The sequence below is a fragment of the Typopeltis vanoorti genome, chromosome 18 (assembly GCF_054136105.1).
Source record: "Typopeltis vanoorti isolate ZY-2024b chromosome 18, IOZ_Tvanoo_1.0, whole genome shotgun sequence".
NCBI classification, from domain to species: Eukaryota; Metazoa; Arthropoda; class Arachnida; order Uropygi; family Thelyphonidae; genus Typopeltis; species Typopeltis vanoorti.
Window position 1 is genome coordinate 29,276,760 of NC_143566.1, and position 18,794 is coordinate 29,295,553.

The window sequence follows — 18,794 nt, forward strand, 5'->3', positions numbered from 1 at the left end:
AAGCTCTCCTTACACAACCGCTCTATAAGAAATCTACTTTTATGTAAAAGTAGACTAAACTTTTATGTAAAAGTTTAGTTTTCTGACAAAAGACTGCGTTTAGTCGAGATGGCGTGTTCTGCTAGGCCAGGCATTTCAGGTTCAAGATACGGATATAAGATGTATGCTCTTCACGACGGATGGATGCAGATATGCAGCCATCTTTTTTTTGGATGCAGAAAAATTCATATTGAAATTAGAAAATTTTGCGAATCGGCCTGCTCTTTGTGATAACGAAATGGGATGATGTTATACTTCTAAATAAATCCGTTATAAGTCTACAAGATTCCCTGACTAAAGTGAATAAATGTTGTAACAGATATGGTATGAAGGTCAGCATTAAAAAGACAGACAATGAAAATAGGCAGAAACATTGAAAATATCAACTGCATTGTGAATGGAGAACCTATAGAACAAGTAAAACATTTCAGCTACTTAGGCTGAATAAATTTATATGGAATAAGAGAGAAATTTATTTCCCTATACGTCGTTTTGACTTTTTGTAGTATTCTTAGTGTGTATTGAGAGGGGTGGCAAACTTTTGTCGCCTGGGGCGGTCCCCAGGCAACAATAGCTCTATCTACACCACTGGATTAGGGGCATGAACAGACGGCAAATCAAAGTGAAAACGAGAATATTAGGAAAGAACTTGACATTGTCAACATCCAGGAATGCGCTAGTGACCATACCACTTGAGATTAGCAGAGCTAATCTCAGGTGGTATGGTCACTTAAACAGAATGGGAGAGGAAAGATTAGCAAAACACGTGTTCTCTGCCAGGTTGGTAGGAAAAAGACCCAGAGGAAGACCAAGATATAGGTGGGGGTGATACAGTAAAAAGTACCTTAGAAGAAAGAAATATAAGATCTGATAATGTTTGAGTCTTGATAGACTGATTTCGAGGAAAATTGTAGATAGGAAGTTAGTAATCATGTAATTTTTTATGTAGTACTATCATATCCTGTATATCCCTTGAGGTTATATATCAGGAATTTGATGATGATGATGAAGAATATAATGATAAGAAAGAAAGAAAAATTATGGGGAGAAGTTTGTACGAATGTTATAAGCAATTCGATAGAATTATCGTATTTTGGTATATAATTCTTAGACTTATATTTGAAGTAATTCATCACAGCTTTTAATACTCATTCTGTAGTACTGGAAAATTTTCCGAGGATGTCTTCTTAATCGTGATGAATTTTATAAAATTTCTCTCTTAGCACCCTGTGACTAATAATGGGATGGATCCAATATTGCTTTTTAAGGTTTTTTTTTTTTTTTGATTTGAAGCAGTGGCATAGCTGGGGGGGGGGTCTTCCCCGGACGACACTTTTTCACATGAGACACAATTTTATTTTTCGACAATTCTTTTATTTATGTTAACTTAATAATTTTATTACTTAATTAATAATTAGTATCTTAGCGACTATACTTACAATTAAAATAAACATAAACATAGTGTTTAAATTTATTTCCCTATACGTCATTTTGACTTTTTGTAGTATTTTTGGTGTATGTGAGAGGAGCCACAAACTCAGGAAGGAACCGCTCCGGGCGGCAAAAGCTCTAGCTACGCCACTCTTTGAAGCCCAACAACAGGGCCACAGTACAGCACATTTTTTTTTTTGGAAACTGACAAAGTTGCGATTGTTCAGTGGCAATTCAGCGTATCATAATATTTTGTTGATAATGATTTTTCGCTCACGAGAACAGAAAATCGCAAATATTGTACAAATGCGACAATATTGTACTAATCCGCGAAGCCTAGTTAAAGTCGATGCATGTTAAAACACGTCCTGTTCATTGCATATTTTGTTCTCTTTTTTTTTTTAGCCAAACTTTCTACGCAGAAGTCTTATACTGCTCATTTTTTGCAGTATAAGACTTTCTGCGCACTTTCGACTGTTTCCTTTTTTTGCAAACTTTGATGTTATGCAAAGGATTGTTTTGAAACCTTGGAGACTCCGTCATTGAACATTTTCTTGATTTACTGAACGATGATAAAACAATCCTGTAAGTGATCATCTGTGTGTGAATATTTTAAAATAATTGAACAGCACAACGAGACTGTGTAGGTATAAATAGTACTCTTTTAAAAAGTGTAACGGATACGAAACCAATAAAAATCTTGTCGATTTGGACTAACCCCTGTTATTCCTTGCTGCATAGTATAACAATGGACTAAGACAGTCATGACTGTTATATACATATTGTATACAGCTTTGTATATGCCTGCAAGATCAAAACGCTCCGTCACTTTGCTGACTGTCACCACTTCCGGTCTTCATTTATATGCGTTCTATGATCATAACCCAGTATCCATTTCAATTCGAAATCACCAGTTCTCGTCTGTTTCTCGAAATTAGAAGGGTAACGTGACTACCAGGAATAGTGAGTGTTGAGGAATTCGATGTCATCGCCTCGTATGAGACCGTTTTTGCTTATAGGAAAAAGTAATTTTTGGTTTCTGGAATACGGTATCCAGATTATCTGATTGGAAGATCATTCATGCTACTAAACTATACGATAAATTTTTAATTCTTTGTGGGTGAAGTTGTCAATTTAAAATAATAGTAAGCAGGAAAAAAAATAGTTCGTCATATGATCAATAGATGGCGGTGTGGCTTCTTTCTGGGCCGAAGTTCGTTTTTGTTCAGAGAAAGAAAATCTTTTAAGATGTGCAGTATCGAAGAAACTTGTAACCCAAGTGGATCAGATTCAGATCCCTTATGACAATTCTATCTATCCCCCATCCGAAAATTTAGTTCATTGGAGAAAACATTTACTGTCATTGAACTATTTTTTGTTGTCTTTCTTCATAAATGCAAGTAACATTTTCTATCTAAGCATTTTTCTGACTCTGTGTGTGTGTGTGTGTGTGTGTGTGTGTGTGTGTGTGTGTGTGTGTGTGTGTGTGTGTGTGTGTGTGTGTGTGTGTGTGTGTGTGTGTGTGTGTGTGTGTGTGTGTGTGTGTGTGTGTGTGTGTGTGTGTGTGTGTGTGTGTGTGTGTGTGTGTGTGTGTGTGTGTGTGTGTGTGTGTTTTCTATAAAGTTAGTGGTCAGCATTAAAAATTAAGAGTAGAGTTTGTGCCTTACAGATCAACTTATGTAAATATACTACTTCAAGTTTGCATAAACACTCAGGAAAGAATCTGAAATAAGCAATACACAGTAATCGAAATTGCTCAATAGAATGGTACTTTAGTGTGCGTCCTTTAAAAGTGTTGAGTTGTATTTCGAAAGGCTTAAATAGATAAGAACGTAGCGGTCAAATTTAAATACAAATCCATCTTAGAATTGTCAGAGGGCTAAATACTGATCATTATCAGTATTTAGCAGGAAAGGTTATTCTACGGGGGTGGTCTGAACAGTTCTCTGCCTCGACCATAGATGGCTACACTAGCGGCAAGATTTTTTATTTTTTTCCCCTAAGTTAGTACATCTGTCATAAGCATCCATGTGAAATTGCGAGTCGTTCTATCAAGTAGTTTGTTTTATACAGCTGTCTGAAGCAAAAGTGTTGTCTGTATCCCTTGAAATGGATAAAATTGAGTATCGTGTGGTTTCGACAATTGAGAAATGGGCTGCCGAGTTTAAACCTGGCAGTACCAGTCTTGAAGATGATTCACTTGAAGAACGTCCAAAAAGTGTAACAATGAGAAATCATTGATCAAGTGCACGATATGTATTAGATGACCGGCGAGTCAAAGTGCGTGAAATTGCTGAGACTATAGGCATATCAAAAGAACGTGTAGGATACATTTTGCATGAAGATTTGCAAAGGAAAAAGCTTTGCACAAGATGGATGCCGCGCTTGCTCACAGCAGATCAAAAACGGTTGTTCAGCGCCAAGGTCGGTTCCATCAGCAGGAAAATTCTGTTTATTAATTATCTTGAAAAGGCTAAAACAATAACCGGGTAGTATTATTCCGATCTTTTAACCAGATTACGCGAAAAAATTCGTGAGAAAAGACCCGGTTTGCATTGTCCTGATGAATAAATCATCCTTCATCAGGACAATGCACCTGCCCACAAAGATGTTTTGGCAATGGTAAAATTAAGGGATCTGCACTATGAATTGTTGGAAATTACCTCAGATTTGGCTCCCTCTGACTTCTATCTCTTCCCAAAACTAAAACTTCCTCACTGGTTAACGTATGCATTTTTTTTTTCTTTACGTTCTGTAGCTTTCAAAGAAATATCAACATTCGTGTATCATATTCTTATATGATTTTTTTTATTTCCTATTCCAGATTTCATGTGCATGCATAGTTTCAATCTACGTCTACACCTGTTGTACCAATATTTAAACTACGAAAACTTGTGTTCTGCTTTTTTTTATAGATGTTTTTCGTTTTATACATCTTTATATCTAGAATTTTGAATAATGTTTGCTAAATCCTAAACTAATATTTTAGACTCACTTTCATTTTGACTTCAAAATAACTTTTTTTTTGTCCGTCGTATTTCACGGCTGTCCACACGCACAGGTAGTATACGTTATAAGAAGAGTGACCACTGAACCATTGATAAATCCTACACTAGATGTCAGGTCATGCGGAAAACTTTCGCACGAGTCGATCACTTTGCTAGACTAAGAGTGTAACTGCTAAGTTTAATTGTTAAATTTCTCCCCTCCCTTACGTTGTAACATCGCGCTTTAGGATTTTAGTAGCAGTCAGGGTCGGTAAAAAGGGATGGGGAAGCCAGTTACAAATTACCGAGATCTGAGAGTCAGTTCGCTTACTTGGGGGGCAAGGGGAGGCTCTCACCTGGACTCGAATCACCTCTCGTAGGCCCTGGTAGTAGTAGCAATAGTAATAATAATAACGTGACTTTTATTGTATTATATTGATAATGCAAACTCTCTTAATTGGCACGAATAGTGCATATGTATACAGATACTCATGTAGAAAAAATGCGTTTGGAAATTCTCCTTTTACGTTTATTGGTTCCTTGAAATGAAACTCTACTCTTGTATCAGTTGCTGTGATTTTCAGTGACAAGATCAGGGAAATATTTCTCTAAAATGATATTTCTAATAATTGCTGATTTACACTTTTTATTTTATTCGTGAAAGCTCATTGTTGAAGTAAGTTATTAAAGCCCTAAAAATGGTTACTTAATACAACAAACAAACAAACAAAAACAAAAAAAAAGGAGTAATCTGTCTGTATTTCGGTTATTACTTCTGATCACTTATATAGGCAGCATAGGTCTGTCGAACCGCACTACCTGTGACACTAATGCTGCCATATTCAGGCTCTCACTTTTGCGTCACAGTTTCTGAACTTTATGTTAGACATATCTACCCACCTTGAAGTTTACTAAACATGTAGGACACTTGGCTATACTAAACGCACGCTTGGATTGTATACTTCTATATACTTTCGAATGTATTTGAAGTGGTAATTAATTCCTAACGAAAATGTTAATTTTTAATGGCCTTTTATTGCAAGCAGAACAGAATTCATTACTTTCTGTTTCATTCTCTTTTGTGGTATGGCCATCGCACTACTAACCAGACTGGCACATTCGTTATTCAACTCTACATTGTCTCCATAGTGCAGTCGCAAGGAATTCACTTCGCGACATTTGCTCTTCGATTATAAAAATATGAGTTTGCGTCACATCCAGGACGCGAGGAAATTTGAGGACTTTTTACCTGAAGGTGAGTTAGTCGGTATCGTACGATGATAGGTTTTTCTTCCTGTAAAACAGGCACACCGTGGGGTAGCACACGTAATTAACAGTAATACATAACCCCCATCGCATTAGTTGCTTCGCCTGTAATTCTAACCAGCCCAACCTAACTTCACTGTTTCGACTACCTCTATTTGATAGTCAATCAATGCCACTGATAAAATACTTGGTGTTTATTCGTCTTGAAATTAAAAACAGCAAGTCCTAAACCTTCCGTATTTTTAACTTTCTCTACTGAAGAGGAGAAAGTCGTTCATATGAAAATGAACGACTTTTTCCTGCTTAGTAGAGAAATTCATAATATGATCATAGAATTTATAAATCGATTGTTTTAGAAATTGTCTTTTCGATGGCTTATCCATCGAGAAGACAAATCTCTAGCATTTAATGCGAATTTTAAGGAAGTCTATATTTTTTGATATTTGGTATAAACATAAATGCTATAGTGAATGCGCGCTGCAGAGATCATCGAAACAAGTTACCAGGAAAGAAATGTGTTTCGTACTCATCAGACCTGAGGGCCCTGTGGATATGCTCACAATGATATAACGTAGTATTCTGTTATGTTATATATGGAGGGGAGAACTCTATGGTTAAATGTTTCCCAGCTCAATGGTCATTTAGTGAGCTGTCAACGTATCGCAAGTAGCTGATCCCGTGATATTCCTGCGTTCACTTGAGGTCATGTTATAGGCCATCCCAAGAGCAACGAGAGTTCAAAGATTGCTAGACGTCGTTATTTCCATAGGCCTGAAACCAATGTTATCGCAGAGTCACTAGAGAACATTCTGGATACAAGATGTTTTGCACTTGAGACCTGACTCACTGCGAAAACCCACACTTTAATATACCAAAAGTAATCTTGTGAATCAGTTTGCAATTTCACGTGAGATAAAGACACGCGGAATCTGTCCTTTCATGCATTGTAATAACCGACGTAACTGTGTAAGTCTTCTTGTCAATTTTTTAGCATCTAAATATAATTTTCTTTACAGTCTTTTAATATTACTTTTCTCAGTGTGAATTAGATGGCAGGTACCTAGAAGCTGCAGATTTGTAATGAGATAGTTTTAACATCGGTTATATTGGCTGGGGATGGGGGATCACTCTCGAATAGTCTTCCCTCAAAATATTAATGAATTTTGACATTCCATTACAGCTACTAGTATAATTTAGCCTTTCTTCTATCTTAATATAGAAAGATATTGTCCTGTGTGTAAAAGAGCATGTGCAGGACTTATCTGAGACAGTACTGCATGGTATTTGTTTTCCTTAAGGAAGTAATAGTTTTCTTTAAAGTAAGTTGGAGATTTGAAAATCTCCAACAAGGATTGACTTTATCTCTTTCTTTAAGTTAGATGCTTTCTCTAATGACTAGAAAAAATCCTCGACTTCTTCCTTAGGAGAATTTTTTGTGTGATTTAAGTACAAATAAGTCTCATTGTTTTATTGCTCATTTAGATGTTTACTTACGTCTCAATTTGGAATTGCCTACCACTCGAGATTATCTTCTATACTATACATACTCCTTCCTTTCCCTGGTCACTGTAGCCTGAATATAACATCGTTTGTAGTTACCTAGAAATTATTATTGTTATTATTATTATAAATAGTGAACCGCAGAATGCCATATAATCCAGGACCATAGGAATTTTTTTCCCTAATAAATAGCCTTAGCTATAAACAGCCATACTATTATCACTTGGAAGCTCAATACGGATTGAGTAGAACTGTGACGCCTTAAACAGCTTAACGAGAATTATAACAGAAGGTTTTAAGTATTGTACGACTGGTGTTTCTGTAAAAGTAAATCGTATCGTTCCCTTCTGAAATAATGAGAAACGACATTGACGTCATATATGTATCTAATTGCTTGTCCTCTACTGCCTAGAATGAACCTCTTGACCTAGTATAGTACATTACACGAAACCTTATATGACATATTTAAGGACCTTCGTTGAAACGTAAACGATTTTCAATTAGCCTAACGTCTACTCCCTGAAACCATACTCTGGCACTCGGGTTTAAAGCAGTGGGAGCTTAACCTTAAGCTTCCCCTGCCCAGTCTATTAACGTTGCTGATCGCGAATGCTTGCTTGCTTTATGCACACACACACACAGCCATAGCACCAAAGAGCTCGCGTTATGTATAAGTGTGTAAACGTTGTAGGAAGGAATAAATGATGATCACAACCAATTGTTATGCACAGCCATCACACGCCTGTGTTCTGCTTATGTCACCGCCTGGACCGGAATGTTTGTACCCTCCGGGTCAAGGGAGGACAGACAGGGTTGCAACTAGCCGAGCGTGTCCGGATTCCAAAGGGAGGGACGGAGGATTGTAGCATGCCACTACCCCAACCCCGGCTGTACAACGATCCAATGGCAGCTCACGGCCTCCCACTCCGGGCAGTGTCAGCGTAATTTTACAGCCGGGCCTAACACGCTGCCTGCCCCGAGTAGCGTGCGTCTTTCACAACCTGGTCTCAGACAAGACTGGGTGACTTAGTTGTGCTAGCAGACGTTCAGGTCGTTGTTTGTCTGGGGAAGGTGACTGAATTCCATTTTTCTTCGTTCACGCGACAACATTGCATTTGCACGATGGCAGTGATGTGCAGTGCTGCAACAGGCATATAAATTTTTCATGCCACCAGGAACGGCCTGTGCCTTCATGGTGTACGAGCTGGGACGAAATGAGCGCTTCTGTGAATCTGATGATGCCATTAGCTGCATATTCACGCCTTAAACCTAGCGAAGGTAAGTAACTAGTTGTAATTGTTCGGTGACTGACAACCATGTTATGTTGTTTGTTGGACAAGCATGCCGAGACCTAAGTTGGCTCCACCCTATAAACTAGAGCACGAGTAAAAGGACCGGTTTAGTCAAGGTTTATGCCCGTGACGCGGTAGGCAGACTAAGGAGGCGGCATCTTTAAATCGGGCAATGAATCTACCCTCCTCCGTTTTTCATTAAAAAAAACAACAACAACAACAACAAAAAAAAAACGTTAAGAATCGCGTTGTCGACTAATCTCAGCTAGTAGCGTTGGAGACGGAAGTGTGACTAACACCCTCGTGAACTGTGCACCCACCGAAGCAACTAGTCAGCACACGCCCTTCACATTCCTGGGCCTTGTGCCGCGGTTGTGGCGGCAGTTATGCTGTCTCGCCGTCTGGGGGCCAAGGTCTCGGGGTGATGACTTGCCCAGGCTAATTATATAACATCGTAAGTATTTTTACCTACTGGCTTACAATATAATTGTATTTACTATATGGACAACGTTCGGTTTATTTCATTAACCGTCTTTGGTTTCTCGAGATCGGTCCTGTCACAAATGCACAGTTACCAGCGATACTCGGGTCACAAGAACTTCTTGCAACTTCGTTACGAGGAACCCGGGGCTGAAAAACCCAGCTGGGAGCTTCCTTTTCTACGTATCGTGTTGTAATTCAGTCACGAAGTCTGTAATATGGAGTTTGTGCTATTTCCGCGTAATAAGAAGTTCCTTAGAATTATTTGTTTGACTTACATATGTCATTCTCGTTTCTTATGCAGTATCGCTTAGAAACAGATATTCTAATAGTGTGCGCTGTATATCGTCGGAGCAGCCGTTAAGGAACTGAAAAATTGCTCGATCCTCCTTAGTCTAGTCGTATTTGATTTGCTTATTATTATTATTATTTTTTTTTTTTGTGACATTCCATAATTAAACGAAGTTGGTTTCGCTTGCTTTGCGGTATTACCAACCGATGATTTCACAAATTACGTGTTACATGATGACAGTAACGAGTAACCCGTTAGCATTTTTATTCCTCAACTGAATTGCACTCATTGTTACTTCAATGTATTTTATTGACCAGGATAGCAACAGTTTTAGTGACGTTAAATTATCTGTAAAAATCTTTGGATTCTTGCCAGTGCTCCAGACTTTCATATATTTTTTTTAATTTATTCTTTATTTTGATGTAGAGAAAGTTTAAAGAATTTTAAGATTTTATTGCTACAAATTTTTAAAATGATAAGATATTATCATATGATATCAGATATATCCTGGCCTAATCGGCAATATTTTTACCCGTTTGTAAATGCTAGTAATGGTATTTCTACTGGTGTTTATTATTGCATAAATACATTTTGTTGTTTTTTTTTAGAAATGAACTGCCGGTGAAATGATTTTTTTTTTTTTTTTTTTTGCTGACGAATAACGGTGTTTAAAATGTCAGAGCACTGATAATATTGCTTTAAAGTTTACTTCTGGGTGAAATTTTGCGATTCAGTAATAATATTTGTCATTATTGCCATCTTATAGCTTTTTAACGTATGGTTTCTGTTTGTCCACTATCCAGGGTGTCACGGTGGATTTCCCTTCCAGCACTATGCTGTCAGCAACCGTTGAACATAACCCATCTTGCAACTGCTTCTTCAAGGACAAGATGTTAAAAGCAGTTGACTGTATTCTTGTAGCAACTCCCCTGACTTTGGATGTCCGTATAAACTGTGGCAAGACTAAAGCTGAAGGGAAATTCGTTAGCCAGAATTATTACACTCGGTTCAAGTTATGCCAGACATTTTCTGCAGTTAATTCTGAATTAGTTTGTTAAAATGTATGATTACAATACTTTACAAGTTTCTGAGTAGTTTCATTGGGTCGATTTATTGTATTCATATTTTTCTATGTGTGGTGTTCGATATGATATACTGACACAACATAATATTCTTTATTATGTGTCAGTATTGTGGGATTTGTAAAGTTTTGGATAATAAAAAACATTCCGATCATATTTACGAGGGTGTGCTGAAAAGTTGTGATAATCCTCATGAAGGAATTGAAGTAGAACCTCAATTGAGGTGTTTATTCAGCCTCCCCCCTCGTACATAAGTCCACAGCTAGGTAATTGATTGTTAGTTGCATTCGCTGAAGTGTATATACAGTTCATTTTTTACGCATTATTTATATGTGTGTGGCGAGACTTATTTTCGGTTGTAAATAAGACTTTTTTTTTTCCTAGTTAATATGCACACATTAACTAGTTGTCATTGCAAAGTAATATCACCATAAATGTGTTTTGACTTTTTCACGGTTTTTCGGTTTTCTATGAAGCCAGGATCAGGCACATTAAAAACATAAAATACTCAAGTAAAACGAGTGCACAACTTGAACTCAGCTTCGATTACAATCCATGCATCAGATTAGATCAGTAGACAATCTTTTGAGTTCTCATTACTGAGTACAGACTGACACGTTGTATTAGTCAGAGAAGCAGTGAAGGCGAGCATAGCAACGCAACGAGGTAAATGAACTTACAAAGACTTTTATATGTCAATAACGTACTACACTTAATAACTGAGTGCAACATTAATGGCTCATTTGGAAGCATTACTTCACTGAATATAAAATAGAAACAAAATGGATAAAATAATTCAGAAGATTACGTCCTTCTAGATTAGAAATGGTAACTATAGAAATTCGATGTCAATGGCGAGCTACCGCGGCGCTCATTTATTCTAAGATCTTAAGATTAGATCTAAAGAAAAACATCGTTTGTATAATTTCAGTTATTAGGGGAAAAATCCTATAGGAATGCCAGTACGATGTATGCTCCTGTTTATCCACCAAAAGATTAAGCAAAATACTTATTTAATTAATATATAACTTTAATGTAAGATCAGCGAACAGCGTGTTCACAGTTCTTCCTTTGAACCCTGTGGAGATAATTTTATTATTGTGATGGTAGAAACCTGTGGCAATGAGCAGTAGATGCAGGTCATTGCCATTTCGTAGCAAGAATATTTTAAGTCTACTTTCAGTAGTTTAGTGCTGTATCCTGCAGTTATGAAAGCTGTTTCAAGCTTTTGATAGATTAATGCTGATTTTTCTATCGAGCTAAGAAAATCTTTATGTGATGCGAAATATTTGATTTTATGGTATAATACTATATTTGCTCTTATTTATTTACCAACAAGTGCATATACGCATACATATCCAGTGGAACTCGTAGGGGGGGGGGGGGCGAAGAGACGAATGTCCTCTGGGGCAACTATTTTAATCTATGAATGTCTTCCTTTTTTCCTCAAAAGGAAATAATGATAGGAGAACTACGGTGGTGTGTGTGTGTGGGGGGGGGGGGGTTGAAATTACTTTCTACTTTTGAACCAAAATTGAATTGACTTCACAAATTTTAGAAACGGTATCGGATTTCACGGAAAGCAGTCACACAGCTCCGTTATGTGTGTGTATAGAGCTATATATACCAATGCAAATCTGTTCCTGCACGAAACACAAAAATTGAATTTTGAAAATTCGCATAATTCAAGATTTTGCTAATATTATGATAATTGCAGTTCGGTATTAGGATATTTAAAATAGGTTTTCAGAATTCAAATAATATGTATTTTAGAGGTACTTTTTAAATAAGAACCTTAACCGTCGAAATAAGACTTTTAGAATTTAAAACTGATTTTTTTTTTTTTAAATAATAATGTTTACCACTTTTTAGTTATTGCTGAGTTTAGCTGTAATGTTGGTTATTTTCTCTGTTAGGTAGGATGCAGCAAATGAAGTGCTGCATTCTACCCAAGATGAAAACGGAATACTGTATATATTATTCTGTTTTCTGTTAAGGGAGAGAGATCGTAAGCTCACTTGTAATATTCTGAACTAATATAAATACAAGATATTAATTTGAAGCGAAACGATATTGTATCAATTTCTTTGCCTATATATTTTTAGTGAAACCTCGAATGATAATTATAAATTAAGCAGATTATAAACCAGTGTCCTTTTCTTGGAATGGCTTCTGCTATTTTTATCCTATTTGGATTATTACATATTATTCTAGTTGTTTGCGGATGTGTCGAAGCTATTTCTTCCCTATACAGATCAGATTTGCTTTATTGGACTATTTTGAGTAATTTCTCATTTCTTGTGTTTAAACTTTTAGTTACCTTTAACCCCTGAAGGTGTAAGTCAAACGACAGACGAGACTTGTCAGGTTTGTTTATCGTAATAAACACGTGGTCGCATTACCGAAATCTTTCTTTTTAGTTTTGCTTATTGTTGTTGATAAGTCATTCCTGCATACTGCACAAATATTCTCATGGATTCCTAACACACTTCATACTCTTTTTAAATAGGCATTATAAAGCACGCGCTTATGCGCCCATTTTAAAGGCAATTACTTATTTTGAAGTTTTTTTTTCTTTATAATTTTCGTAATTGCATGTCTGTTGTTGTTATTCGCGTAGGCACGAGTAAGAGTGTGGAGATCAGACATCCAAAAAAATTACATCCATACCGATACACGCGTACGATTCGAGTTATTCAGAATGAATTACATTTAATTTTAATATACATAAATATGCACATAATCTTAACTGAAAACAGTAAAGAAAAATGTATTTTATATACTGATTTTCTTTTCTTCTCTTTTAGTTGAAACTCCTGTGCCGTTTTACTTTTTTTTTTTCTTCTTCTTTTTTTTTTTTTTTTTTTTAATGGGGAAAAGAGATCCACGAAAATTTCGAAGTCACTGCATACACCCACAACTCTTTAGCTATACATACATATGGGATTAAAGTCACCAGTTATAATGGCTTAGGTCTCTTCCATATTCCGTTATCAACAGTGGGGATCAGAGATCCAGTTTATTTCATGCTTTAAACTTGACTAATGGTTATAGTGTATTGTGACATTTTTCATTTGTTTAAGTATTTAGTTACTAAGAACTTCAATTTCTCTGAATTATAAATTATAGTGAAACAGCTGTCAAGCTAGTAAATTTCCGCTTAATCCTTGAAAGACAATGCACATATGCAGTCATCGAATGATCCCGTGACGCATTTCCCGTTTTTTTAGTAGTAGGTAAAAGTAGGCCTAATTTCCGACTTCTCTTATGGGAAGTGCTGACAGTGCATTGAGAGCTGTGAGTAAGTATCACTGTGCACATTATACTGTACAGTGATGACAGTTTATGGGAACGAAATGAACGAGAACAAAACCTTATTTTAACTGTTCCAGCAGAGCTGTCAGAAGTTTTAGACGTGACGGTAGACAATGAAAGAGAGTATATACGTACAAAACTTGATTTTATGTGTCATAAAAATCTTATTAGCATAATTTAGGTAGCATGAGAGAAATCATATTTAAAAGGAACTCTCATCCCCCCCCCTTCTCGAGTGATATTAGTAATTTGCTACTATGTTGACTCAGAAAAGCAAAAATTATTACTTTAAAATTCTTGGAATCGTTGCATTTGGAATTTAGCTCTTTGGACTCCACCCATCATTTAAATTAATTGATGCAGAATATATTACATTTAATTTAATTTACAATGCAAGAATTATTGTGCAGAAGTACCAAACAAACAAACTTTTTTCCTTTTGTGTATAAGGCTCATTGGACTGTTACGTCCAACTTGACTCTTTATAAACCTAATTTTGGCAATGATGGGCAGTTAATCTTATCTCCATAAGATTAACTCCTCTGCGCCGTGTGTGTGTGTGTGTGTGTTACACCCAATATTGTATATATGCAATGCTAGTTTTTCGTGGGGAAAAGTAGTTGAATATATGTTTTTCTAGACAAGGTGCAGTACTAAGCTGTATGTTATTACTTTCAAACGGTTTGATTTTTTTGGGGGGGGAGGAGAAATAATGACTGAAATAAGCAAAGCTTAAGCAGCCTATTTTAGAGAGTGGCAGAAAGGTTGTATTCTGATAATGAAATTTTGCTCAGATTGGAATCCATCTTGTGTGAAAATAGCTTAAATGAGACGATTTACAACACAGACTTTCATTAACTTGATATAAACCAGACAAAACGATGAAATAATGTTCTCTGCCCACTCTTCACAAATAAATAGCTAAGTGCTATAAATGATGTTTAAAGTATAAGTATATATAGTTATAAAAAGAAGAAAAAAGATAGTTTCGTTTCCTTGTATTCCGGATTTATATGTCTGTATCAATGAATGAACCTGCTAACTTTCTTCTGGAATTGCTGAAGGTTACAGTTTTTGGGGCAATAGATCGAAAGAAAATTTCATCTGGTAGGTGATCAGTAGCTGCTCTCTCTTTCTTATGGTCCTGGAAGAAAGTGGAGGCATGATGATATCCATTCAGCAGAGATACTGGGTTCTCCAAATTGTGTCTCTGGGATCCTGGAAATATTCAAAGGTCAAGAATCTTTGACCAAGTAGAGTGCAAAATCTTTACAAGAGCTTTCTGCTGTGTATTTTAAATTAATAAATATATATCGGAAGCTTGGATTTTTCATCTTGAAAGACATATAGCCTTTTCGGGTATCATTGTATTAATTAGGTTTCTATGAAACCAAGTTACTTGTCCGTGACAGATATTTGAGCCTAACAGGTTGATGGTGATGATGAATATATGCTGATTTTGTAAATTGAAACCTGGATTAACAATGTTCAAAAAGCGAGTGCAGTTCTAATATCAAGAATAGTCACTTTGAGTATTTCGCGCACATCCGAATTTATGAAAAAGTGAAGTAAAGCTGAATGTGAGAATTACAGAGGAATTTCTCTACTGAGTGTACCACAAAAGATTTATGCAATCTACTTGACAATTGGGTTGTTTGGAATTATTGATAAAGCAACTAAGGCTATGAGACCAGTGTATGTACACGTTATGTCTGTTAACTGCATGTATATTCTTCAGTTTTGTTTTGTTTTTAATGAAAAAAATCTAGGCTTCCAGAAGGTTAAAGAGCCTTCGCGGCCTAGTCAAGATTCAAGCCTGTCTTTTCAGGAAAAAAAGGACATCGTCATTACTGACTGAGTTGCATATTTTAGAAAACGCGAAGTAAGATCATATAGGAAATCTGGCGAACAAGACGGGCTATTGCAAATAGAGGTTGCCAAGACCAGCTTTTCCCTTTATAAAAAAATTGCTGGAGGAGTCGTGCGAATACAATAAGATACTTATTTAAGCTTTGTATGGTGTAAATGGAACTTTATACAGAGCGATACATGCTTATACTTAAGTTGCGGGAAGTTAAAATTAAAGGATATAGGAAGATGCTGGGATATTAAATTAGATTAGGAAGGATGATGCATTGTGCGCCCTTTGGTTAGAGAAAAGAAAAATGAAATCTGGATTAGATTCTCCCTGCTGACAGGAGGAACATTTCTTTGAAACGAAGGCGAGGTCGCCGGTTTCATATTGAGATAGTAGGATTTTTCATCCCGCACACAGACCTTATTGTGAAGTTAGACAAGAACAATGGGCTGTATAATGGACTCGAAATAGATATCCAGAATGCAGGGTGATTTGGGAATAGTTGAAGGATAGGGATATATGCGCCCGCGGGTCGCCTTGGTAGAAACTGAATTAGAGACTGTAATATTGTCAACTCGATTAAGGCTGCCGATGGAAAAGCTGAAACATTAAGCTGTTTATCAGGTTTCCATTTGCGAGAAAGTGGCGAAAGACTGCTCCTGAACCCCATACAATATATGCAAAGCAGGGTATGAAGAGTATGTAATCCAAATTACTTAATTATAAAATGACCAAACTATGAATTTTCGTAGTTTGTCTTTTTTATTATTTCACCTCGATGGATCCAAACGGAGAAGTTTGTAAGCAGTGGCGAACTACTTACAAACTACGTAGCTAGGCCTAGTGTGTTTCATTCCTGATGACGAATAAAATACGATTACTCTACCACGGTAACAGAAACTGTATTGTTGCCATGGAAACACTGAAGCATTACGTCAATAATCAGTCAAACACGAAAATATATTATACAGTATGATAAGTGGCTGATAACAATAAGCGGAACCTGTTATATTATCCAATGGTTAGTTCTCTAAACTTAAATCATTGGCATTTAATTATTAATAATAATTATCCATTACTAACTGTATCACTTAATACTTAATAATATTTTACTTAAAGTGAATAAAAGATTAATAAGTAAGTATTAATCTTTTAATAATTATATAAATGATTAATTGCTTAGCCTACTTCTTTACCACGGAGACCAGGGAATCGGGAGATGAACCTGTTTCCCGTAAAGGAAACTCCTGTCTTTATGTACGAAAATGACGGGTGGCGAGCTGTTTGTAATTTTGGTGAATTTCATCGTTATATACAGTATTTGAATTTTTGTTGCTAACTAATAGTAAATATCATTAACTATATTAATACCATCCCGTTTATTGGTGGCCTGCAGTGGAAGTTTCATTTTACGCTTCTGTGAAATTACGTGATGTTGGGGAAAGGAATGGATTCTATTTATTTTACTAAAGAAAGAAAAAGAAAACTTTGTGTACAGTATGCTAAAACTCTAAACTAACTGCAGTAGCAGGGATGATAGTCTAATTTTGAAAATTAGTAACTCACAAAAAAAAAAAAAAAAATCATAATAATCCTTCACAAATAGCTGCAATTTCTCAGTACCATTTCTTAATGCCAACTCATTTCAAAAATCGGTCGGAATCGAAAAATATTCTTGTCATCAGACTTAACGAGCTTAAGGCTCTTTTTGACACGCTAATCATTTCCTGTGACTTCGTTAATTAGCTACACAGATCTTGACGATTTGCAGATTTGTCTCAGGAAATACTGTTGTTAACAAATAAAAAAAACAGATAAATGCACATGAATAACAGTACTTGAGAACACTAAATTATCTGCAGGAATCATTAGTTTCCTGGCCGTTAGATATCCCCTCTAACCAAACAGGCAGGTCGTAAATGGATAATCCAACGTTTATTGTTTGTTTGCCCTCTTACTGCCCAACGTACTTTCCTGGAGTATCTATCTTTCGCGCTGCAGTTACTAAACAATTAGGCAAATGGCAAAATCTAAACACCTGTTCTAGCTGCAGTATTGAATATAGCTAATATAGCTTCTAAGATAGTTGAGTATATCTTAGGGAAGACTTGTGATTTAAATGATATTCAAGCTGGAATTTATACTTTTCGTTGAATGATTCTGAAATATATATTTAGATAAAAATACTTTATAGACAATATACAAACTAAAATATTAATTTTAAAATTAACTGTAAAATTTAATAGTAACACAGTTCTAATATACTAGTTTAATATCGTATGTCTTATACACGACTACTAACCCACGTATATGCAATGTCAGAAATAATTAGGAATTAACAGAGTCTAAATGATTCTGCGCCTAGCACTATCACCGAAAAAGAATGAAATGCCGAGACTGTTCTGTTTGGGTGATAGTTCTAATAAGTTTTATTATTTTTATTATTAGTCATGGAAAGTTGACGAGAATGCAATGATGCCGTGCTGTCCACTTAAAAGGAATAAAAAAATAATAAAAATGCATGAATACTAAAAAAAAAAAAAAAAACAGTGCATGACAAATAAAAATGAAATCTCAGGATAATATATTCTTGAAGGTCTTCCTAGAAAAAGAGAAATACCATCATTCCAGGAGAGATACTGGTATATAATAACATTTTCTCGTATCTGCTCCTCCCTTCTTTTAATACTATTTTTTGATGTCTTTCTTTTCCCAGTTCTAGTTGGGGTCGAAGTATTACTAAATTTTGGCACACATGTTCATCCTATCCGTTATTTTTCCTGATTGAGTGACAAGCACTCAATATTATATTATATTCGTTTATGTGTGTGTGTCTGTTCACGAACACACACATCTACGGATATAATATAATTATCCATAAGTTTGCGGGAGGAAGAAACCCTGCCACTTCCATATGAGACTGTTTATTGATAACAGACCTATTCATAACGAAATCAGTATCAAGATTGGTAAATAGTAATGTATCTATCAGTGGCGGCCAGTGAAAAATTTAAGTGAGGGTGCTGCATATACAAAAATAAAAAATAAAATAAAATAAAAATAAATAAATAAAATAAAATTTTTCCTAATCAGTAACCAATTTATTAATAAATAAATTTACATATTATATTGCTTTATTAAAAATATTTCACTCTCACCACGAACAAACACCAGTAATAAAAGTTTCGTATCTCACAGAAATAACATGTGCATGCATACAATTTATCTGTAAGTGACACTGCCCAAACGAGC

At 35.8% G+C, this 18,794-nt stretch overlaps 1 protein-coding gene across 4 annotated transcripts in view; it reads left to right on the forward strand.

The window, feature by feature from the left end:
- Atx-1 (Ataxin 1) overlaps positions 1–18,794 on the forward strand; it is a 116,213-nt gene that overhangs the window by 10,771 nt on the left and 86,648 nt on the right. The window contains exon 1 of one of the 4 annotated variants that reach the window (XM_090407879.1): positions 8,242–8,501. The exons of 2 other annotated variants lie outside the window; for them this stretch is intronic. In XM_090407879.1, coding sequence (XP_090264005.1) covers positions 8,438–8,501 — 64 coding nt within the window. In that variant the 5' untranslated portion in view covers positions 8,242–8,437. Of the gene's footprint in view, positions 1–8,241; positions 8,502–8,852; positions 8,970–18,794 lie in introns of those variants that run through there. One more of the 4 variants, XM_090407882.1, reaches the window with a different exon arrangement.